Source organism: Apodemus sylvaticus, chromosome 7 (genome assembly GCF_947179515.1).
Source record: "Apodemus sylvaticus chromosome 7, mApoSyl1.1, whole genome shotgun sequence".
NCBI lineage: Eukaryota > Metazoa > Chordata > Mammalia > Rodentia > Muridae > Apodemus > Apodemus sylvaticus.
Window position 1 is genome coordinate 17,566,781 of NC_067478.1, and position 25,443 is coordinate 17,592,223.

A 25,443-nucleotide genomic window follows, 5' to 3' on the forward strand; every position below is an offset into this window, starting at 1 on the left:
ATATGAGTTACCAGGAAGTCATAGTGTATGAAGAAAACCTAGGGGCTTGGGAACGTAGTTCAATTGATAGGATACTTGCCTAGCATGCATGAAGGTTTAGGTTTGGTGCCTGGCACCTCACATAAACTGGTGCAACCATGCATGCTTGTACCCTCAGCATTCTAGGTGTAGAGAGGCAGGAGGATCTGAGGATCGAAGTCAGCTTCGGTAGCTGCATACTGTGTATGGTGCTAGTGTCACTCCATGAGGCCATGCTGTCTTATTTTGGTTTTCTAAAAGAAGAGAACAGGAGGAGGAGGAGAGGGGGAGAGGTGAGGGGGGAGGCGGAGGGGCAATGGGGAGGGGAGGGGAAGGGGAGGAAATAGTTGGGAAAGAGCAGACGGGGCAGAGGATGCATTCTGCATCCCTCAGTAGGAAGGACTTTTCCCTGTAGACAGGGAAGTGAAAGCTGACAGGACATGGGAATGCCTCAGTGAGACATCTTGTGGTACCTGTGGTTACACTAATATGCTGCTCCAGCCGTCTGTGTCAGTGGCCGGAAATGATGATTTATCCTCACAGGTCTGGGTTAGCTGTGGTGTCCAGCGGTGCCGTCTGTTGACCTTACCTGGGCTTATTAGCAGGTCCGAGGCTTAGCCGGGGTTGGTTCTGCCCCCAATGTCACCCAGCTACTCTGAGCAAATCTCTCTGTGCCAATTGTGGAACCATAGAGAAAGGTCCAACTGTATAAGCTCTTCTCAGATCTCCCAGCATCTGTTGACATACTATTAGTGAGAGCAAGTCACATGACTGTCAGCATCCACGGAGGAAGAAAGTGTATTGTTTCCATGGGAATGAGGAGCGGGGAGAGAATATTTCTGAATAATAACCCAAGCTAACACATACCTTTTCTAGATGGACCATCAACCTTTCATTTTAGTTTATGTGCGTGGGTGTTTTGCCTGCATGTGTGTCCATGTACCACGTGCATGCCTGGAGCCTGTGGAGGCCAAAAGAGGACGTCGGATTGGAGTTACAGATGACTGGGGGCCACCCGTGGGTTCTGGGAATCAAACTTAGATTTAGGAAGAGTAGTGAGTTCTTTCAACTGATGAGCTGTCCCTCCCTCAACAAACCCCTGTTGTTTATTATTTTTATTTATATGTGTATGTGCCTGTATGAGTTTGTGTGTACCACATATGTGAAGGAGTCCCCAGAGGCCAGAACAGAGCATCGGGTGATCCCTGGGTCTGGAGTCACAGGTGAATGCGAGCTGTCATGTGGATGCCTGGAACTGAGCCTAGGTCCTCTGCGAGAACAGAAAGTGCTCTTAAGCACTGAGCCCTGTCTCCAGCCCCTCTTTTCTTTTCTTTTCTTTTCTTTTCTTTTCTTTTCTTTTCTTTTCTTTTCTTCTCTTTTCTTTTTTCTTTTCTCTTCTTTTCTTTTCTTCTCTTTTCTTTTCTTTTCCCTTCCCTTTCCCTTTCCCTTTCCCTTTCCCTTTCCCTTTTCCCTTTTCCCTTTTCCCTTTTCCCTTTCCCCTTTCCCCTTTCCCCTTTCCCCTTTCCCCTTTCCCCTTTCCCCTTCCCCTTTCCCCTTTCCCCTTCCCTTCCCTTCCCTTCCCTTCTTTTCTTTGTTTCTTTGTTTCTTTGTTTCTCTCTTTCTCTCTCTCTCTGAGACAAAGTCTCACTAGATAGACCAATATGGCCTTGAACTTGTTACTTTCTGCCTTAGCCTTCCAAGGGCTAGGATCATAGGCATGCCTTACCATATCTAGTTAGCCCAATATTCGGGGAAAGATTTTCACAAAACTTGAAGAATTTAATTTTGTCTCTGTTAAAATTACATGAGGTGGTGGTGGGAGTGATTAAATAAAGGATGTTTCAGACCCATATAGAGAATTTTGACTCCGAGTCTTCTTAAAGGAAGAAAAGCGACAGAAAAAGCCAGCCACTACCCAGAGTTTCTCAGATTGTGAGATGAACCTGAAGGTGATCTTGGGTGGTTTTATGGTGGGTGTCCATATTGGTTTTTTTGGCGAGACTTTTGGGGAAAAAAGACTTCCTCTAAATTCTAAAGCACCCAAGTAGAAGTTAGCATAATGTAGCTTCAAACCTTAGATGCATTACTGTGGCAGATGACCGCGTCCCAGCAGTACCTTTGTATACGAGTGTTTTCTTTATTCCTCCGTTCTCAGGCTGAAAACCTCTGTCTTTTGGTTTTCAGCATGTCTGGCTCCCTTCCCAGCTGACCTGGTGTTCCTTGTTGAGGACTTCAGCAGTGTTGGGCAACCCAATTTCCAGCAAGTTGTCCGTTTCTTGAAGACCACTGTCCACTCTCTCAACATCCACCCCAATACCACGAGAGTCAGCTTGGTCTTTTACGATGAGAAACCACGGCTGGAGTTTTCCCTGGATACGTTTCAAAATGCTGCCCAAGTCTTACGCCATTTGGACAGATTAACTTTCCGAGCAAGAAGAGGAAGGACGAAGGCAGGTGCTGCCTTGGATTTCCTGAGGGGAGAAGTGTTCCTTCCAGAGAAGGGCAGCAGGAGCAGTCAGGGTGTACAGCGGATAGCTGTGGTCATCATGGAAAGTCCTTCTCTAGACAATGTGTCTACACCTGCTTCCCACCTCCGCAGGGCCGGGGTCACCATCTATGCTGTGGCCATCCAGCCTGCCTCTGAGAGTAGGGACTTGGAGAAGATTGTCACATACCCTCCCTGGAAGCACGCTGTCCGCCTAGAGTCCTTTCTGCAACTCAGTGTTGTGGGAAACAAACTTAAAAAGAATCTCTGCCCTGAGATTTTGAGCAGAATGCCTCCTCTGATGAGTAGCTGCACTCCTCCACAAAACACACCACAAAGTAAACGAAAAGGTAGGAGGGCTTATCTGCATTTGGTGTGTGTATGTGTGTGTGTGTGTGTGTGTGTGTGTATGTGTGTGTGTGTGTCTCCTTCCTGTCTCTTTCCCACCATGAAAAAAAAATAGGGGTCAACTCATTAAAAAAACAGAAACCTGAACTTTGAAAATCTTAATTTAGTCCTGATTCTAAACACAACAGAGGACCTTAAGTTCCTAGTAAATAGCTTACTTTTTGAGAAAGGGTCTCTCATAAAACAGGCTGGCCTTAAATTTACTACAACCTGATAAAATCCCTAGCCTCCTGCCTCTACCTCTCAAGTTCCAGGACTACAGCCTGCATTACCACCCCTGGCTTGAATGTGTAAAATTTAGATGCCTTAGTTGTTATGAAGGTCTTTGTGTCTGCTTCTCTATTTTTCTTCTACCCTACTGGTATTTCTCAGACTCAACTTAGAAGAATAGATTTAAATTCAAATCAGTGAAATGCAAATAATTGACTTAAAATTCAAGCCTGTGATTATATCTTCAGGGGGAAAAATCACTGAAGTTCTATTTTTAAAACATACTGAATGATTTTTACATTTTCCTGATTTCTTGTCCCGAGGTTTAGAAATATGAATCATACAAATGAGTCTCCATCTTTCCCACTGACCTGTGTTTTCAGTCCCCCTCTTTCTGTTCTAGTAGTGAGAAATTTGTTAAAGAAGGCTTTCATTTCCTGGACCATTCCCCGCTTATCTCCTATTGGGCAGAAGAGGAGAAAAACTAATTCACAAACGGACTGAAGAGTCTGAGAGGTGACTTCTGTCCCAGGCTGCACAGCAGCCTAGATGATGCCTGCAGTCAGGAAAATCATCCCAAAGTCTAGAGTTTGGAGGATGCTTGTATATTAACAGAAACTTCCAAGATTTTTTTTTTTTTTTACCAGAACTCTTCCTGGATAATCATAATGATCAGAATATCTACCAGTTATGGACCAGTATGTATATATCACATATACACAGAGGCATACATGCATGCATACACATGCATGCACATGTGTGTGAGCCTTTTAAATACTTGGTGTGTGTAATACATGTAGGTGCTCAGTAGAAGCCTGACTCTAAGGAATGTCCTCCCCACCCTTGACTGAGAGTTACATGTATTTGACCAGATTGGTAAGAATGTATGATTCTATGTGGGGTTCAGGGCCCTGGGCTCCTCAGAACCCCTCGAAGAACCTGGCTCTGCTGCTATGTAAGATGCATGCAGACATTCCTTCCTGCACAGTGGTCCTTCTCTCCATCTCTGGACAGCTGTCTGTCCTTCCTTCACCTCCCGTAGGGGCATGCATCTTCCTGTAAACCACATGCCAATACAAAACCACACCTCTCATTTTAATGGTGAGATATTCTGTTCTGGAGCCAGATATGAGTAAGAATGACACAGTGTCTTAGTTATTGTTCTGTTGCTGTGAGGAGACATCATGACTTATCAACTCTTATAAAGAAAAGCATTTGGTTGGGTCCTGGCTTATGGTTCCAAAGGCTTAGCCCATGTTCATGGGGGTGGGGAGCGTGGTAGCACCCAGGCCTGCATGGTGCTGGAGTGATGGCCGAGGGCTTTTCCATCATGATCAACAGGCAACTGGCACAGAGAGAGAGAGAGAGAAAGAGAGAGGGGGGAGAGGGAGAGAGGGAAAGGGAGAGGGAGAAAAAGAGAGGGAGAGGGAGAAAGACAGAGACATAGAGACACAGTGAGACACTGACACAGAGTCAGAGAGGGACACAGACAGTCAGACAGACAGTCAGTCAGACAAACACATTGGGCCTGGTGTGTGCTTTTTGGAACCTTAAAGCTCACCCCAGAGACACACCTACTCCAGTAAGACCACGCCTCCTATCCTTCCCAATAGTCATCCAGCTGGCAACCAAGCATTCAAACAAATGAGCTCGTGGGGGCCAGCCTTACTCTAATCTCCACACACGGGAATGCAGATTTAAGCTATCCCAAACTCCTTGTTCCAACATGGTAGTGATCTGACAAATAAAGGAAGTCATAATCACAGCACTTTTCAGATACAATGATGGAAGGAAGCCTTAGGAGGGTGGGACAGAGCAATGGAGGAATCTCTGCCAAGGGTCGAAGATGCTATCTGATGACATTCTTGGGCTTTTGGATACCAGAGCCTAGTGATCCATCTAGTTAACACATTCAAAAGGTTTTCACCTGAGGCCTGGAGAGACGGCTCAGAGGTGAGGAGCACTGGGACATCATGGCTTGTCTGCAAGGCTGACCTCAGCAGACGCTGGGAGGGTGTGGGTGCTGTGGCCCCTGGTGGGGCCAGGGGGTTGGTACAGAAGGCTTCTGCATAGCCCTAATAGTAGGAGTGCCCATGTCCACTGGCATACCTCGTGACACAAAATAGAGGATCCTAGCAAACTAGTGAAACCTCAGAATGGAGGAACGGGTGGCTGCTTCACCCTTCTTTACAGAAGTCTTCTCGGTGCTGGCAGCCTGGCACCTCCCCACAGTGACCGTGGGGTAGTCGGCTACTCTGGAGCTAGTACTGCTCCTCCATTGTTCCAGAGGCTGTGTAGGAACTCTTGCTGCTGTACAATACAGTAGATCTGCACCCTGACGCTGGTCTCCGAAGTGTTTCCTCGGTTGATGACTCTTCCTCCCTCACCCCTTCCTGGATCCAGGTTCCCACACTGGAGGGGATTAGAGATTTGGGAGAATAAGAGAATAGAGTGAGTGGGGAGAGGGAGGTAGCCTAAGGTTTGGCTGCAGGAAAATTCAGACCCAGTTCTGCTGTAGCCTCAGAGAAACTATGGAGAACTCACTTAAGAGTTGTCCTACCCAAGAGTGAGGAAGCTGGGGTATGTATGTATATATGTATGTATGTATGTATGTATGTATGTATGTATGTATGTACGTATTTATATATGTATGCTTTTTTTTGTTTGTTTTTGTTTTTTTGTTTTATTTGGTTTTTTGAGACAGGGTTTCTCTGTGTAGCCCTGGCTGTCCTAGAACTCATTCTGCAGACCAGGCTGGCCTTGAACTCAGAAATCTGCCTGCCTCTGCCTCCCAAGTGCTGGGATTACAGGCGTGTGCCACCACTGCCCAGCTATATATGTATACATTTTTTTGAGGCAGGGTCTCAAACTTATGTATATCAGACTGGCCTTGAACTCTCATACCTCTGCCTCCTGAGTGCTGGGATTAAAGGGACACACCACTAAACTGTGCTAAGAGTTCGGGCATTTAACCAACTCTCCCAACTATTGGCTAGTGGCTGTGACTAGTCCCCCTCTAGCATTGTGTTCTGTCCAGGATGAGGCTTACGATGCCCCATGCCCAGGGGATTATGGGTGCTGAGGGAGCAGGGTGGTAGTCAGGATCAGTGGCTTTGGCTACATACCTCCTACTGACATTCTGTTCTAATGGGTTCTTCTCATTGGCCAGATTGCATGACAGTGGAGAAAGCAGATATTTACTTCCTTATCGACGGATCTGGCAGCATCAGACCAAATGACTTCACTGAGATGAAGGACTTCATGAGGGAGGCGATAAGGACGTTCCACATTGGGCCTGACAGAGTACGATTTGGAGTCGTTCAGTACTCAGACAAAATTATAAGCCAGTTTTTACTCGACCAGTATGCCAGCATGGCAGAACTGAGCACAGCCATTTACAGCATCCAGCAGGGAGGAGGCGGGACCACCACCGGTGAGGCCTTGCGCAAAATGGCCCCGGTCTTCGAAAGCACTGCCAGAACCAATGTTTCCCAATACCTCATCGTTATCACTGATGGTCAGTCTTCAGACCCAGTGGCTGAGGCCGCACAGGGACTGAGGAACATGGGAGTCAATATTTATGCCATTGGAGTAAGGGATGCTAATACGACTGAGCTTGAGGAAATCGCGAGCAGCAAGATGTTTTTCATATCTGAGTTTGACTCCTTGAAATCCATCAGGAATGAAATCATTCAGGACATCTGCTCCTCAGAGAGTAAGAATTAAAAAGTGATCACATATTGATTATGAATGACTGGGTTTCATTATATTCTATATATGGATATATTTTGATCATATTCACCCCACTAGTCTCTCTTGCTCCCCTCTTCTTTCCGCTGATCCCCCTTTTCCTTTCTATCTGACTGCCTCCTTTATTTTTGTGGGTTTTTTCTCCCTTTTTCTTTTTTCCCTTTTCCTCCATTTGCAACCCAGTGGATTTCATGAAAGTTGCTATGGGAACACGGGTGAGAGGTTACTTACAGGAGCACGGGCACCTTGCCATGGCCTCTACCGCTGATAGAGTAAGATTTTTAAAAATCTATTTAGTGGATCTTTAGTTACTTGAATGGTGTTTATTTGCTTATGTAAGTCACTGGCTACTGAGCGATTTTTGAGCAGAATGACAGTGACCTGGCCTAAACGAAGCTGGTCAAATTTTATGTCTCTATCCCACGGCTGTGTCTTATTTTGAGACTAGTTTGTGCTGAGTTGCAGAAAGTTTATTGAGCACTTATTATTCCCTTTAAAAACATTTTCCCACTGTGTGTATGCTACTCTTGGTTGTCCCTGGGGACTTGTAATCTGCAGGCTCCAGGTGCTGACCAAATGTCCTCTTGTGTTGCCCCTACCCCCAGACTGTAAGAAAGCTGACATCATCTTCTTGATTGATGGCTCAGAATCCATCGCTCCTAAAGACTTTAAAAAGATGAAGGACTTCATCGAGAGAATGGTGAACCAGTCTAATATTGGTGCTGATGAAATTCAGATTGGACTTCTGCAGTTCAGCTCCGCTCCCCGGGAAGAATTCAGGCTCAACCAGTACTCCTCGAAGGTGGACATGTGCAGAGCCATCGTGAATGTCCAACAGATGAACGATGGTACCCGTACTGGGAGAGCCTTGAATTTCACTCTGCCCTTTTTTGACAGTTCAAGAGGAGGAAGACCCAGAGTTCATCAGTATTTGATTGTGATCACTGATGGGGTCTCCCACGATAATGTAGCTCCCCCAGCCAAAGCCCTCAGGGACAGAAACATAGGTATTTTTGCTATTGGGGTAGGAGAGGCTCAAAGAGCCCAGCTTTTGGAGATCACTAGCGACCCACGCAAAGTATACCATGAAGAAAATTTTGAGTCCCTGCAGAACCTGGAAAAGGAAATTCTTTATGAGGTCTGTAGTTCCCAAGGTGAGTGACAGGTTATTTGGTCTGCAAGCTATAAGAGATGTCGGGGACCCTGCTTGCTCTTTTAATAATGTAGAACTCTGATCCTTCTAGCTGGGCAGGAGGTGGATGGGAAGATATCTGCAGGCTCTGAGCTCCTGACACAACAGTGGCTCAGGTTTCCCTGGGAACTCTTAGTTATTCCTGTGCTGCCCCTACCATGGTCACCTGAGACATGAACATTCTTAGAACTGTCACCGCAATTTCTTACCACTCGGCCCTTATAGCATAGACGAATCCAGATAGGAATGTGTGCACAGCTTCCTGAAGGTTTGTGGCTCTGACAGGGCAGGAGCAGAGAGACACCTCACTGAGACAGGCTCTCAGGAAGCTGAACACACTGTCTTTTCTGTAAAACTCCTGCCCACGACGACGGCAAGGTTCAGAGACAGTCTAACCCTAATTGGTAGCCTGCACCGATTCTTCTCTTCTTTCCCTAAGACTTGACTTTTAGGGGGTGATAGAGATAGGGAAAAAAACCTTCCTGAATGACTCTACAGTAAGTGAGAGGCTATCACATACACTTTCATCATCACAGGGGATGATACATGTACATGCTGATGCACATACAGATACACACACACACACACACACACACACAGACACAGATACACAAACAGACACACAAACATGGACACACATACATAAACACAGATACACACATAGATATACACACAGACACATACACATGGACACATGCACATAGACACAGATATACACACAGACACACAAACATGAACACACATACATAGACACAGATACATGCACAGATACACACAGATACATACATAGACACAGATGCACACATAGATATGCACACATGGACACACACACATAGACACAGATATAACACAGATACACACAGATACACACACACACACACACACACACACACATGCACACACACTCACACACTTATCTCCCCTACACTGCAGCTTTGAGGACTCAATTCAGGGTCTTGAGCTTTCCAGGCAAACTATTCTGCCATTAGATTCCATCTCAATCCCCTAGAATTCTTTTTTATTTTTCAAATGTTTATTTTTATTTTGTAAGTATGTGTGTCCGTGTACCACAAATGTGCAGTGCCCATGAAAGCCCATGAAAGAGGGCACTGGATTCCCGCTAGGACCGGAGTTACAGATTGTTGTGAGAGGTGGGAATTGAACCCAGGTCCACAGATGCTCCCCACCCCCCACCCCCCACCTCCACCGAATACAAGGCTTTGGGAATGCTAAGCAAATGCTCTACTACTGAACTACATCCTCAAGGTGGATGGCTCTACAGTCTGTGTGGGGCCTTTTATTTTATTATTTTTTGATGCAGGGTTTCTTTAAGCATCTCTGGGTGGCCTTGAACTTGCTATGTAGATTAGGGTGGCCTTGGTTTCCAGAGATCCACCTGCCTCTGCCTCTTGAGTGCTGGGATTGAAGGTGTGTGTACCACCTTGCAGGGCCTCTAGTTTACCTTTTGATACAGTATAATATAGCCCGGCAAGGTCTTACAAGCTTAAACATGTTGGAATCATCTGGGACAGTGTTAAAATGAAGGCTGGGAAGTCAGGGTAGGAGTCTTCATTTTAAACATTAATTAACTAATTAATTTTATCCATGTCTCTAATGCAAATAATCATTTTTATGCCATCACCCCTTTCATTCCCCTCCACTCCTGACAAACCTACTTTTCTTTCTAATGAATATCACTGTACACACGTGTGTGCATGTGCATATATGTATGTGCATGCATGTGTATATGTGTGTGCATGTGTGTTTGTGTATGGGAGTGTGCATGTGTACATGTATGCACATGCATGTGCATATACATGTGTGAGACCCACTGAGTTCAATTCAGGGGATGGGGAGAGAGGGAGAAAGGGGTCAGGGAGAGAAGAGAATCAGAGAGTATAAGAGAGTAAGAGAGAGAGGAGGGGCAAACATCTCTTTTATAGTAAGCCAGAAGTCCCTGGCTGTTGCCAGGTGACTGTGGGCAGAGCCTAGAAGGAACGCTTACATTCTCTCTATCCTGTTAACTCTTGAACATCTGCTTTTGTGAAGTGTCTTTGCTTATGCTGTTTACAGATGATCATTGCTTTGTGGTAGCCCAGTGAATTTGGAAATCATTTAAAACAAAATATGGGTGCAGTTGGGTACCCAAAATATGGGTAAAGATGGAGGATGAGGTGTAGTTTAGTGGTAGAACATACTTGCCTCAAACAAAACAAACCAGACAATACAAAACAGACCCCAAAATGGCAACGCAAAACAAAAAAGCAAGGAGCATGGGATACCCCATATGTTGTAGCTCAGATTCCTCAGGTATTAAAGTCCTATATTTTTTCTTTGCAGGTGAACAGCACCCACCTTTTCTTTGTATTTTTTTTTCAGTTGGATTGGAATTTTTGCTCATTCCAGGGTTTCTTTTAACTTTTTGATGAGATTGCACTGGACACTTTAATAACAGCCAGGAACTAATTAATTACAGAAATCTAGAGTCACAAAGCTGAAAAAGACCTTGGAGATTGTCTGCTAAGAGCCAACCTTCTCCATTAACAGAAAAGAAAATGGCTCCTCACTTTTGTTACTTATTGAATAAAACCAGCTGGGAAGGTTCTAGGGGCATGTAAATTAGAAACACAGTAATAACCATGGACAAAGAAAAAACTCTCTTGTATAAAATTGGGTCTAACATAGAAATGGGATTTATATCTGTGAGAGTGTCATTTTGTGAACCTGAACTATATTTAAAAACAAGTTATTGGATATGAAAGCAGGAGAAAGACACTTTTCATCGTGCTAGTTTCAGACACCAGCTAGTATGGGCATGCCCTCACATCTCAGCCCAGGATCTCAGATTTTGGGGAAACATTTTATTGGTGAAGGGACAACTACATACTTATTCCTCCCCAAATTGTATCCCCTAATCTGTAGTTTTAATTTTTCTGAGTCAAGTATTCTTAGGCATGAAGATTAAATAATTACATTTATTTGTGTGTGTGTGTGTGTGTGTATGTGTGTGTGTGTGTGTGTGTGTCCAGAGGATAACTTACAGCAATTTGTTTTCCTTCTATCATGAAGGGTCTTGAACTCAGGTCTTCTGGCTGGACAACAAACACCTCTTTACCTACTGAGCCATCCTACCATGTGTGAAGATTTAAGGAGGAAATGCCCACGTATCTAGCTTGTCTAAAGTAGTTTTAACTATGCATTGCCCCTGCTGAAGTAATTAATAGTACTAGCTCTTTCATCTACATTCTAAACTAGATGTTATCTGTGAGCATCAATTTCATGTTCTCAATGGAATTTTGTAAATGGGCTTATTATACACTAATTACAGCCTGGAATACCAGTGGACCTTTGAATTCTAGATTTAGTTTCCCCAGAGGTCCTTGCAGTTTTTCAGGCAGAAGAAACAGAAAACAGAGGATACCATTCAGCTCTGACCTTTTCTAATAGTTTCCTTTCCCACACACCCAAGCATGACTGATGTATGGGCGGTGGATGAGGAAGAAAATTCCCAGGGCTGCAGGTGACTCAAGACTTACTTATAGGCTCCCCTACCTGTCAGACAGCCAGTGCTGCATTAGGTCTTGGGAGAACAGATTCCATAGCTCCCACTCATAAAGACTCCTGTTTAGTAGGAGAGAAGTCTAAGCTTCAATAGACACACGGGATGTTAAGTACTCGATCAGAGGAGGTGCAGGTAAAAATAGAACACCTGGGAGGAGGGTCAGGGATTGCATGGGAAAGAACACTCCAGGCAGAGGAAATGGGATCTGCAATGACAAAGGCAAGGTACGATGTACTTTGTGTCGATGTACTTTGTATTAGTTAGCTTTTACTGTGTAACAAATAAATAATCCATATGGTGTACTTTGTATCAGTTAGCTTTTACTATGTAACAAACAATCCCCCAAACTTAACCCACCTTTATTTAAGTTTGGACTTCTGGGAGTTGCATTGAGGGCTTTTTTTTTTCTTCTGGTGTACTATCTTCTGCAGCTGCAGACAACTGATCTTGCTTTTCCATTTTCAAAGGATGCGACATGGATCTGTCCATAGGAGTGGATACCTCAACCTCTTCAGAGCGAGCTCAGCAGGAACTTAGAAGGTTGCTGCCGGGGCTGATGCACCAGCTGGCCCTGCTCTCTACCATCAGCTGTGAGACTCCTGGCCATTTGGAGCCGAGGTTCCGTTATGTGGTTCCAGGCTTCAGCGACCAGTTTGTCTTTGACTCTGGCTTTGATAAATACAGTGATGAGACCATCCAGAAGTTCTTGGTGCATCAGGGTTCTGTGAACAACCATATGGATGTAGACTTTCTACAGTCCCTGGGAGAGACTGCCATCCACCAGTCTCTTGCGAAAGTGAAGGTACTACATGCCTAGGATACATGGCATGGGGCAGGGTAGGATACAAAAGCAATTGTAACTGAAGCCAAAAGAACTGTCAAGAGGTGACTTCCATTCAATAGGCATGTTTTCATTAAGCCCTGGAGGCTCTATGCTAAACAAGGAGGGACCAAAGAGTAAAACCCTGTCTTCCAGCTGCTCACTGGTTAATTATCCAAATCCTTCCATGGCTTGATTCCTTCTTTTGCCTGTTTGAGACAGGGTATCTCTATGTAGCCCAGGCTGGCCTTGACTTTACAGAGCTCCACCTGCCTCTGCCTTACCAGTGCTGGGATTAAATGGTGTACCACCATGCGCTACCCGCACAGTTCATTCTTGAGACACCCAGAGGATGCTGTATGACCCCCTAATCTCTTATGCTCACTCACAGCTATTCAGAGCTAAACCGTTACTTTTCTGATCATTACCTTGAGCAAGCCCAATCCCCCATGAAGCGTCTTCCATTTTCCTGTTGTCTCCCAAGTGGTATAATTCAGGCTTAACTTCCACTCAGTTTTTCCCCCTCCATTCACAATGTCCCCCACCTACTTTCTCTCCTCTTGTTAATGGCACTTTGGTATTTTTTTGAATGGATAAAAGACAGAGGAGACAACTTTTGTAAAATATCTTTAAGTGGATACTTTAGACTGTTTCAACTCCCCCCATTCCCCCCCCCCCCCCCCCCCGTCAATGGGAGGGAAAGTTAAAATAAAAATAGAGTTGTAATTTAGTAACAAAAGGATAGGTCAAAAGGAATAGAGTAAAAGGCTGGGCGGAGTAAAAAAAAAATTCACTTGTATTTTAAGAATGGCCAGGTAGTGGTGGTGCATACCTTTAATCTGAGAGACAGAAGCAGGCAGATCTCTGAGTTTGAGGCCAACCTGGTCTACAGAGCAAGTTCCAGGATGGCCAGAGTTACACAGAGAAACCCTGTCTCAAAAAACATATATATATATATATATATATATATATAAATACACACACACTCACATATACATATATGTATATATATGTATACATATATTATATATCATTCATATATATATGAATATATACATATATGTTTATATATAAATATATACTGCATCATATAAAATTATATATAAATTAAAAATATAAATATATTTATAAATATATATTTACATGTACATAAAATAAAAAAGAATTGTGCATTTATAGCATATGCTTCTGCCTTCTCTTTTCTTCCTCCTTTCATCTCTTCCATTCTTCCTGCCCTCTTCCCTTCCCTTTCTTATTCTCTCTCCACTTCACCTCTGCCACCCCAGGTCCTTTTAGTGTTCACAGACGGACTTGATGAAGACCTAGAGAGGCTGAGGAGAACCTCGGAGCTCCTTCGCAGCAGAGGTAGGTGCTGTGTGCCCTGAATGGGCTGGCCTCCCCCACCTAGGCTGAGCCTCCTTATGCCTGGTGGGAATGGACTGCAGGAAGCTCCTGCCCCAGTGGGTGAAGCACAGTCCCACAGGGCTGAGGCCCGGTGTCTCGGGGGTGTGGAGCATCTCCCACTCCTAGCATTCCTGATGCTCACATGTTAATTGCCAAGAATATATATTTAAGGAATAACTGGGAATATGTACAAGATTATCAGTGGCTTGTTCAGTAGCAAAAAGCTGACTGTGGATATGATGAGTTTACTGATCTAAATATCAATAGTAATACTTGTTGTTCAACAGGCACAGCAATTCCTGGTTGAATTTCTTAACTGCCTATGTCCAGCTGGTCTTGTGTGAGCAGACTCTGCTCACCTCTCAGTGTCAATTTCATCAGTCGTTTAAATTCTGTCCAAATGCACACAACCCCGAGTCTCGCGGCTCAAGGAGGCCAGGAGATGTGCACTTTATGCCTCCCACTCACGCTCAGGCTCTCAGGGACTTTTTAACCAATGTGGCCTGGGAAATGGCAGAATTGTACACTGTCCCGTAGAGTTGTCCCTGGGAGTGACATGACTCACATCTTATTTGATGAAGCAACACTGCCACTTTGAACTTAAAACATTTTTCAAGGTAAGGAATTGAGGCTTACTCAAGTTTATAACTGTCCCTAAGAAATCAAGTCCCAGGGCTGGAACAGTGGCTCAGTGGTCAGGCATGCCGTTGCTTTTAGAGCGGACCTGGGCTTGGCTCCCTGCGCCCACGTGGTGGATCACAACTGTCTGTAACTCCAGGTCCAGGGGGTTCTGGAAATCCCTCCTCTGACTTCCAAGGGTACCTGGCATATATTTGGTACATGGACATATATGTAGGCAAAGCACTCATACATCTAAAATAAAATAACTCTAAAATTTAGAAGTACAATCTTACTGTCCATCTTCAAGAAGGGGATCAGAATATGCATAAGCAGTCACATGATTACCTGAATTCTTCCCTTCTTTCCTTACCAGGGAGATACACACACACACACACACACACACACACACATATGCATATATATATACACACCCACATCCCACCTACACATATATATGTATATATATACATACCCACATCCCACCCACACATATATATGTATATATACACACCCGCATCCCACCCACACATATATATGTGTATATATAAAATGTGTTAAGTAAGTGTTCTATCATGTATATGTATATATACATATGTATGTATATATACACACCCACATCCCTAGACATTATTTATTCATTTTAACATTTAGCATTTAACATTCATTTTAGCTTGCGTGTATTCATGTGTATGTGCACTGTCAGGTCCTAAAGAAACTTGGAACAAGTCTCACTCAGTACCTGTGCCTCCTCCCAACAATTCTCACCCCACCCCACCCTAAACCTCTCCAGCTCAGGGCTGGGCTTCCCTCCCCAGCTTCTAATTCTTATATAATCCTAAATAATCCAGCCATTTTGGGCCCCATCCTTGGGCCTCTCCTCTCTTGGTTCTGTTCCTTGTTCCTCTGGTACTCTCTTGGTCCTTCCCCTTTGGTCTGCTTGCCTTCCCCCTCTCCTCCTTCCCTCCCCTTCCCCTCCCCTCCCCTCCCTCCCCTCCTCTCCCCTTCCCCTCCCCTCCTCCCCCCTTCCCCTCCCCTCCTCTCCCCTTCCCCTCCCCCCTCTCCCCTTCCCCTCCCTTCCTCTCCCCTTCCCCTCCCTTCCTCTCCCCTTCCCCTCCCCTCCTCTCCCCTTCCCCTCCCCCCTCTTCCCTTCCCCTCCCCTCCTCTCCCCTTCCCCTCCCCCCTCTTCCCTTCCCCTCCCCTCCTCTCCCCTTCCCCTCCCTTCCTCTCCCCTTCCCCTCCCCTCCTCTCCCCTTCCCCTCCCTTCCTCTCCCCTTCCCCTCCCCTCCTCTTCCCTTCCCCTCCCCTCCTCTCCCCTTCCCCTCCCCTCCTCTCCCCTTCCCCTCCCTTCCTCTCCCCTTCCCCTCCCCTCTCCTCTCCTCTTTTCTCATGGTCTGGTCCAGTCTGGACCCTCCCTGATGCCTCTGGCTGTTCTCTCCTTCAGATCCACAGTAAAACCCATCTCTTCAGACATACCTTGGAGCAGTCACATCCTCACACAACACACATGTGGAGGTCAGAGGACCACATGTGGGAATCAGAGCTCTCTCTCTCCCACGTGGGTCTGGGGATTGAACTCAGGTTGTTGGACTTGGCACCAAGTGACTGTATTCACATCTTACCAGTCCCTTGTCAAATTTCCAAGAGTAAACTTCAAGTCAACCTCAGGGGTGGCTTTAGAAGGATGCAACATTACAAAAAAAGGCACCGGACGGCCTGGAGAGCTGGTTCTGTGGTAAGGAGCACTGGCTGCTTTTCCGGAGGACTTCAGGCACTCACATGACAGCCCACAGCCATCTGTGACCCCATTTCCTGGGAGACTTGACACCTTCTCTGGCCTCTGTGGGTACTATATGTGGTGCACATACATGTATTCAGACAGGTACTCATACGTACAAAATAAAATAAATAAACCTAAAACATACAAACAAACAAACAAACAAAGGAAGTTGGGTGGACTTGAAGGAAAGGCAGGACGAGCATTGATAGTTCAAGGTCTTGAAAGCATTGGGACAGCCAGGGCTGCATAAGTAGAATCTCAATGAAAAACAACAATAACAACAACAACAAAACCAAACAGAACCAAACCAAACAACAGCAACAAAAACAGTCCTCCTCCTCCTCCTCCTCCTCCTCCTTCTTCTTCCTCTTCTTCCTCTTCTTCCTCTTCTTCCTCCTCCTTCTCCTCTTCCTCCTCTTCCTCCTCTTCTTCTGTTAGATTCTTGCTGTCTAGCTCAGTCTCAGCAGCCCAAGTGGGCCTTGAACTCCTGATCTTCTTGCGTCTGATTGCATGCTGTGAGGCTACAGATGTAAGCCACCCCACCTGGCCTGGGAAGTGATTTTGATTTCAACAAAAATGCAGCTTGAGACAAGACAGACTGAGGATGTGGCAATGGTGGGACCGTGGGTGACCAACTGAGGCAGAGGCAGAGACAGACGGATTCTAAAGATGGGTAATAAACCTCACTATTGACATTTTGAAGGTCTCTCTGGACTCCTGCTCATCGGCCTGGGAGGTGCACAGAAGTTAGAAGAGCTGCAGGAGCTGGAGTTTGGCAGAGGGTTTGCATACAGGCAGCCTCTGAGCTCCAGTCTGCCGTCCCTCCCAAGTGTCTTACTGAAGCAACTTGTGAGTTCTCTTCCAAAGCTTTGTTCTTCACTTGCTCCTGATGATGATGATGATGGTGATGATGATGATGATGATGATGGTGATGATGATGATGATGGTGATGATGATGGTGGTGGTGGTGATGACTACAACTTTGAAAACTTGTGGGGGGTGGAATGGGGGTGGGGAGAGGAGATCTTTGACTGTCTAGTGTGTACTGTGACCCAGAAGGAAAAACCATATGTGACACAGGTTCTACGTTTCAGGACACAATTGTGGAGAGGACATGCTGTAAGGTGTGTGCCAAGTGTTATGGAGATGATGGGGCCAGAGGTGATCCTGGGAGTCTCGGGGAGGAGGTGAGAATTCTTGGGTGAGGATGGGGAAGGGAGAGAAGTGACAGCACCCAACTCACGCCAACCAACTCTTACATCCTCACAGCCTTCTTTCCAACTCTCCAGGCCTAGCAAACCTTTCAGGGACCTTGTTATTTTACACATGTGACCCTGACGTCTGAGATTGGACTGCACTCTTCCCAGATTGCATGAAAGGGAGTTTGGAAGCTGAACGCCTGTGTTTATCTGACGTCAACATAGTCTAGTATTTCTACCATATAACCTTCGTTGCCTTTTTATTTTTTAATTTGATTTTTACTGTATCTATTTATTTGTGCACATGTGTATGTGCACACGTGCAGGCTACAGTGCTCATGTGGAGCTAGGAGGACAGTCTTTGAGAATCACGCCTTTCTACCATGTGTGGCCAGGGATCAAATTCAAATTCATTTTTATTTTCTGTATGTGTTTAATTTTTCTTTTCTTTCTTTTCCTTCCTTCACTCCCTGCCTCCCTTCCTTTTTTCTTTTTTGAGAAAGGGTTTCACTATACAGTCTGGCCTAGAGCTTGTTCTGTATACTAGGCTGGTCTTGAACTCACGTAGATCTGCCTGCCTCTCTTTCTCAAGTGCTGGGCTTAATGGTATGAACTATGTCCAGACCAGGTCATCAGTTTGCTCATCACTTTTAACTATTGAGAAAGTCTTTTTCTGAACCCAGTGTTTTCCCATTTGGCTAGGCCAGCCAACTGGCCAGCAAGCTGCAGAGATTGCAGGCGTGTGCTGGGTTACCCAGCCACCCAGATGCTGAGACTCAAGGTCAGGGCTGTGGGGCAAGTACTTCACTTGCTGAGCCATGCCCTGCCCCTTCTCATGTTCATTTGACAAACACAGTTACAGAGCCGACCTCTGTACAGGAGTCTCCACTTGCAAAAGATTTAACCTTTCCAGTATTTTTTCCTTCCTTCCTTTCTTCCTTCCTTCCTTCCTTTCTTCCTTCCTTCCTTCCTTCCTTCCTTCCTTCCTTCCTTCCTTCCTTCCTTCCTTCCGTAAATTACTTTTCCCCCCAACATTCTTTTCACAGCATCAAACTTTGAGAAAAGATAACAGCCAATGGTTTCATGCACAGATGACTTCCATCCGTGTTAATTCCAACCTAACTGAGAGGAAAGTTCAGCACACTGAAGGAAGAACAGCACATGGAGATGTTACCTAGGTATTCAGGACTGGCCAGGTTCCAAGGCTCATGTTTTGTGACAGGTACACAGCCTCGAATCTGAGCCACCATCTTTGGACACGGTCCTTGAGCTCTCCAGGCAGCTAGGATGACTTTGAGCTGAAAATAATTACAGGTGTGGGCCACCATCCCTGGCTGGCATGAGGGTTTTTGTTTTAAATGTTTATTTTTTATTAGTGGTATGTGCACCCCCATGCCTATGTATGGGTGTGTGCAAACAAGAGCTGGTGCCTGCAGAGATTGGAAGAGGCTGTCTCATCCTGTCTGTTGTGGGTGTTGGGAACTGAGCTTGAGTCTTATCAAAAGCAGTCTGCTCTCTTAACTTAGAAGCCATCACTTCAAACCCTGGGATGAGTTCTTAATGGGTTTGCAGATCAATCAGTCTGATCAATTTGGAGCAGTGCAAAGTATGCAATGATTTTTGCTTTATTGATTTATTTATTTTTAAAGATTTACTTATTATTATATGTAAGTACACTGTAGCTGTCTATAGACACCCCAGAAGAGGGCATCAGATCTCATTACGGATGGTTGTGAACCACCATGTGGTTGCTCGGATTTGAACTCGGGACCTTTGGAAAAGCAGCCAGTGCTCTTAAATGCTGAGCCATCTCTCCAGCCCTATTTATTTATTTATTTATTTATTTATTTATTTATTTATTTATTTGAGACAAGGTCTCACATGGCCCAGCCTGGCCTTGAATTTCGTATGTAGGTGAATATGACCTTGATGTTTTGATTGTGCTGGCTTCAGTTCCAAGTACCAGGCTGAGCGGGATGCATCACCGTGCTTGCTTCATGCAGTGCTAGGGTTTGAACCCATGGTTTCATGCTTGTCGGGCGATCGCCCTGCCGACTGAGCTACATCCCTGGTTCTATAAAGACTTTTTGAAAAAGAAACTGAAGCTAGTCTTTAGCAACAGGTTTCTCTCTCATGTTCTTTAGACTGGAGGGTTGAATTTTGGAACCTCTTACTGTGTGTGGCAACTGAGTCACCAAGTTGCCAGTGCTAGCTAGCATCTGGAGGGTTAGAAAAGATCGACTTCCCTGCTTGGTTAGAACTGAGTGCTTGGTTGCATTGAATTTTACAAATAAAACATGTTTCACTGATTTTATTGGTGAATTTTAGGCTAAATAGACAAACCTACCTTTCAAATGGCAAGGGAACATTCCTTAGGATGTTAAGCTTAAAACTGAAAAGAAAAAAAAAAACAAACACAAGAACATTAAACAGTTGAGTCAGAAATAAACCCTTCCTTATGAGTAATCCGAAGCCTGAGCTTTTGCAGATTTTTTTGTTTTGTTTTTTTTATTAAGAATTATTTATTTTATGTACGTGAGTGCTCTATCTGTATGCCAGACAGAAGATGGCATTATAGATGACTGTGAGCCACCGGGTGGTTGCTGGAACCATGAACAGTCCTCTCCAGACCCTGTAGATTATTTTAAAAGTAAGTTGAAGACCTGCTGAGGAATAACACTTTCCTTCCCCTTAAACTTTAAACTAGAAACTGGTCTCAGTCTGAGTTTCATGGTAGAATGACTTAAAAAGCACAGCAGTAATCTGATGAGCCAGACATGTTAGCGTCCCTTTGCTCCCTGCACTGCAGGCCAAGGGTCTCCATTCCCATGCACTTCCTCCAGTAGCTGCTAGATTTTTTTTTTTTTAGTAACATGTGGACACAGTGAGACAAGGCTATCTCATAGTAGCAATTAAATAAACTATTTGGCATAGACTTGAGAAATGACAAAGGATCTAGAGTCTGAGTTACCTATTTCAGTTTCTTGTTTTCTCAGGGCGAGAGGGGTTTGGACGGGCTCCCTGGCCATCCTGGCGAAGAGGGAGACCACGTGAGTACTGGATCTTTCCTGTTCTCAGCCTCCCTTCCTTCCTCATCCCCTCTCCTCCGTGTTAACCATTGGCTAAACTGAGGAGATTTGTTACCGTTGTCAAGCCTCCATGATTATGACTGGTGTAACAAGATGAGCTGAAGAGAGAGACCATGTCTGTTCTTAATATATAACACAGTCAGTGCTTTCTTGAGTGGCAGCGAAGGTTCTGGAATTATGGCGAACCCACTTAAGGTTTGCATAAAACCCCGGCTATCTCACCCTACCCCCCAGGTTGTGCTTCAAGAGAAGCACATCTGTGAACAAAAATGTGTGTTAGCGAGAGAGTTGTAAGGCAGGAGAGCAGAATGTGGTGGGCCATCTTCATCCCAACCCAACAATACGAGGAAGACACAAGGATTCCATGGGTTTCAGTTGATTTTTAAAGTCCTTTGTCCCAGGAGCCTGTTTTAAAGTTGATTTGCAGGCACACCCCTGGTTGTCAACCTTTCTGGTCTGAAGACACTGGCCTACTCTTTATCACCCCAGCGTTATTGAGATTTAATTGACAGATGCCTGTCCTAAGGTGCATAAGCTCAAAGCTTTCATATACGCTGGTGCTGTGAGATCACCATACGGTTGAGGCCATTGGCAGGCTGGTCACGTAGCAGTCAGCCCTTTTTCTCGTGTGTGGCAAGAACATTTTGGATCAACCCCCTTAGAGAATTTTGTGGTCACTGTGGCCGCCATGCTGTGCATTAGAGCCCAGAATGTACTCACTTAAAATTGAGTTTACACCTTCTAGCCCGAGGTTCTCTAGTCCCCTGCCCTTTAGTCTTTGTGCTCTTAACAATTACTCAGGACCTCACAGGCATGTATATGTATATGTATATGTATATGTATGTATATGTATATATGTATGTATATATATATATAGTGTGTGTGTGTGTAAGTGTGTGGTGTTGGCGACTGAACCTAGTACCTTGTCACAAGTACTCTATTCTCAGTCTTTCCCAGCTTTGGGGTTTATTCTCGTGATATCTACTCCAAGTTAAAACTGAGAGAGTTTTATTTACTTATTTCTTAATGACAAAAACCCCACTAAGTGTTAATATACACACCATTTTACTTTATGAAAAATGAACATATTTGGCAAAACCAAAAGTGTCAGCATGAAAAGAACATCGTTTTACACATTTAGCTTTTAGGAGGCAGCTGAACTTGTGTGGCCACTTCTGCCTCTCGACTGACCTGCTCCCAGTTTCTGTGTAGCTCTTCCCTCTACCTCACGCTGGGGAAAGAATGAGAGTTAAAATAGAAAATAACCTTGGAGGCCTGTAGCGGCCCACAGAGCCTGAACTGCCAAACAGAAAGTGATCAGGAGATAGATGCTCTCTGCACACGTGTGACAGATGTGCACCTCGGCCTTCACGTGGGACTCCTAACAGCTGGACCAGGGGCTTTCTAGGACTCTGCCTGTCTTTGGGTTCCTTTCCCCTAACTGGGCTGCCTAGTGCTACTGCATCTTGATATACCAAGGCAGATGGATATCTGTGGGAGGCCTTCTCCTTTTTGAGGAGAAGGGCAGGACAGGAGGATGTGGGGGAGGGGAGAGGGAAGGACTGGGAGGAGAGGAGGGAGGGGACACTGTTGTAAAGATGTAGTAAAGATCTAGTATCTGGGATGTAGTAAAGAAATTAAAGTAAAAAATGTTTCCTTTGGGGCGAGGTGGGAGGGGAAGGAAATAACATTGGGGTGTAACTGGGAAAAAAATCCCCTCCGTGAGCTACTCCACATATAAGTACAGATATTTTCTTTCTCCACCTGTTTTTTTTAATTTATTTGTATAAAAGTGTTTTTCCTGCAGATGTATCTATATACTACATATGTACCTGGTACTCACAGAGGCCAGGCAAGAGTGTCAGATCTCCTGGAACTGGAGTTACAGGCAGTTGTGACTGCCATGTGGGTTCTGGGAACAGAACCTGGGACCTCTGGGAGAGCAGTGAGTGCTCTTAACTGCTGAGTCACCCATCCTGCCCCTCCACCTGTTATTTTGAACATCTATCCTGTGTGATAAGCAGAAATTAAAGGCAACATGTAGCTGCCAGGACTTGTGTAAATCAATCTACTTTGCAGTTTTGGGAGAATCGCTCAGCCCACCCCACCCCCTTTTTTCTGTAAGCAAGCCTCATGAAGTGGGTTTTTGCTGTTTCATTTAGAACTAGCAAATGTATACCTCCTAATTTTTTGAGGCTGTTTAAAATGTCCTTTAAATGTTATTTTTTTATATATGTGGGGTGAGTCAGTGAGCTGCGCCGCATTAGATATGCATAAAGTCCTTCCAGCTCACTGCGGGTTCGTGGACTTCAGGCCTGGACAGCTTGGGCTTGGGCTATCTAGCGGATAGTTCTGTTCTCAGGTTTTCTAACATCATAATATAGACTTCAGTGACAGAGTTAGGAACACAAAAGGCATTTATAATTTTACATTTTATTGTAGCAGTTTAAAGAAGATGAAACAGATGGAGCCTGTTTTTATAATATATTTCTTTCACTCAATATACCCACATGACTTCAACACAGTTCATAATATAGAACATAAAAACAACAAGATAGCTTACTTAAACATACGTTGTCTTCCACATCTTCTGTTTTCATGTGCAGCACCGTTCTCTTGGGAGCAGACACGTTTTGAGAGCTTAGTTATCTCTGTGGCTGGGACTATCGTGTCTGATAGAACAGCGCTAGCCAGTATTACTTCCTTTAAAGTGTGTGTGTGTGTGTGTGTGTGTGTGTTACATGGCGGTCACTTTCAGGACTGGGCTCTTCCTCATGTAGTTGAGGCAGGATCTCTTCTGCTTATGCGTTGAAGACGTAGGCCACTGGCTGGGATGACTCCAGGCAATTCTGTCTCTGCCTGTTGTCTCTCTACATGGACACTGGGATCATAGATTCCTATCATGGCATCGGGTTTTTTACATGGGTGTTGGGCACTCAGACCAGGCTTGCCCAGCTGGTTCTATTGCCCACTGAGTCATCTCTCCAACCCTCTTTTGTGTTTCAAGAGTTTTCTTACAGGAGAAGATGATTTCACTGGGGATTGTCTTCTGAACTGCTCTGAATATTGTTTTTCTAAAAATGGTCCCTTCTTCCTGCTCAGTGCCAGAGATATCTTTGTGGGTGGAATGCTGTCAGAGGTGTGAACATACATTTGTATGTTCAAGTTGAACATGTCTAGGAATAGACAGTTTATTCTTCCAGATATCATACCTCCCTCAAATGTGCCCTCCAACTCAATGGTATAAGCTAATGTTCTGAGGCTGGGGACAGGGCCCAGAGGGTAAAGTGCTTGCTGTGCAAGCAAGATGGCTGAGTCTGGATCCCAGAACTCATTCAAAGCTAGATATTGAGCCCGTGGTCCCAGGGCTCATATGCAGCTATGATAACTAAATTCCATGTTAAACAAGGTGGAAGGCAGGAAGGCAAGGTTGTCTTCTTCCTTCCTTCCATACCAGGCCACGGGCCAGATGTGCTTTACCTGCACAGAACACACATGAACACACAGACACACATGAACACACAGACACACATGAACACACAGAACACACATGAACACACAGAACACACATGAACACACAGACACACATGAACACACAGACACACATGAACACACAGACACACATGAACACACAGACACACATGAACACACAGAACACTCACACACAGGATTAAAGGAAAAACTCTTTTGTTATGTTCATTGACCTTGTGGGAGAGAAAACTCAAAAGGGGCTCAAAGGCCAGGAGTTCCTCCATGTTTGGCATCTCATCTGGGTTGCTGAGGCCTTCTGGGACTCTAGACACTGAGATTGGAGGACCCACTACATGTGACTGGCTTCTCTGCTGAGATGCTGGATTGACACAAAACTCAAAGCCTAGCAGGCGATTCTAATATATTAAAAGATAAAGTTGGCTAGTGAGATGCTCGCAGTGTAAGCCCTACAACCCAAGTTTGAACCCTGGACTCAACAGTGGGAAGCGGACTAACTCCTGCAAGGTGTCCTGTGACTTACACACATTTGCTGTAGTACCTTACACCTGTGCACATAAATGCATATGTACACACACACACACACACACACACACACATAGACACACACACACACACTTCAATAACAATAAACTTCAAAGAATTAGAAGACATTTGCCAGTCTTGGTAGTATGTATTTCTAATCTCAGTACTAGGAAGCAGGAACATCACAAGTTCAGTGCTAGCCTGGGCTACACAGCAAGACTCTGTCACCCACTCACAAACAACCAACAAACATGAATAAGATACATACAAAGTAGATTTCCCCAAACACTATAAGGATAAGGGGACAACTAGGTGGTCTCAACAGAATAAGTTGCTGAGGTGAGGTGACAAACAGGGACCTTAGGGACAGGAAGGGTGTCACTGACAGCAGAGTGTTAAACAATTCATTCTCTGAGAGATCACAGTTTGAGCTGTCAGAAGGGAATATTAGGACAGACCTGAGGTTTGAATTCTGAAGTCTTTCAGGCATAAGCACATCATTTTGCTTCTTATTTGGGTCTTCAGCTTGGCCAGTTGATGAATTTATAATCTGAGGACCTTGTAGGTCATGCCTGGTCAGGTGTTTGAAGGGTAAAACTGTAGGGGCCATCTATGTCCCAGTGTCTTTGATGGGCATCACTGCTGGTTTGAATTGCTTCAGTGGGTGTCTTAGTTAGATTTTTATTGCTGTGAAGAGACACCATGACTGAGGCAACTCTTATACATAAAACATTTGATTGGGGCTGGCTTACAGTTGCAGAGGTTCAGTCCATTATCATCATGGCGGGAAGCATGGCAGCATCAGGCAGACTTGGTGCTGGCGAAGGAGCTGAGAGTTCTGTGTCTTGATCCGAAGGCAGCCGGGAAGAGACTCACTTCTGCACTGGGTGGAGC

General features: G+C 44.9%; 1 protein-coding gene across 1 annotated transcript in view; it reads left to right on the forward strand.

The window, feature by feature from the left end:
* Window positions 1-25,443, forward strand: part of LOC127689594 (collagen alpha-4(VI) chain) — a 99,481-nt gene that overhangs the window by 8,856 nt on the left and 65,182 nt on the right. Inside the window, exons 5-12 of the mRNA XM_052189282.1 lie at window positions 2,203-2,853; window positions 6,291-6,836; window positions 7,477-8,025; window positions 12,093-12,427; window positions 13,732-13,810; window positions 16,951-17,096; window positions 17,342-17,434; window positions 20,443-20,496. Coding sequence (XP_052045242.1) covers window positions 2,203-2,853; window positions 6,291-6,836; window positions 7,477-8,025; window positions 12,093-12,427; window positions 13,732-13,810; window positions 16,951-17,096; window positions 17,342-17,434; window positions 20,443-20,496 — 2,453 coding nt within the window. The remainder of the gene's footprint in view (window positions 1-2,202; window positions 2,854-6,290; window positions 6,837-7,476; window positions 8,026-12,092; window positions 12,428-13,731; window positions 13,811-16,950; window positions 17,097-17,341; window positions 17,435-20,442; window positions 20,497-25,443) is intronic.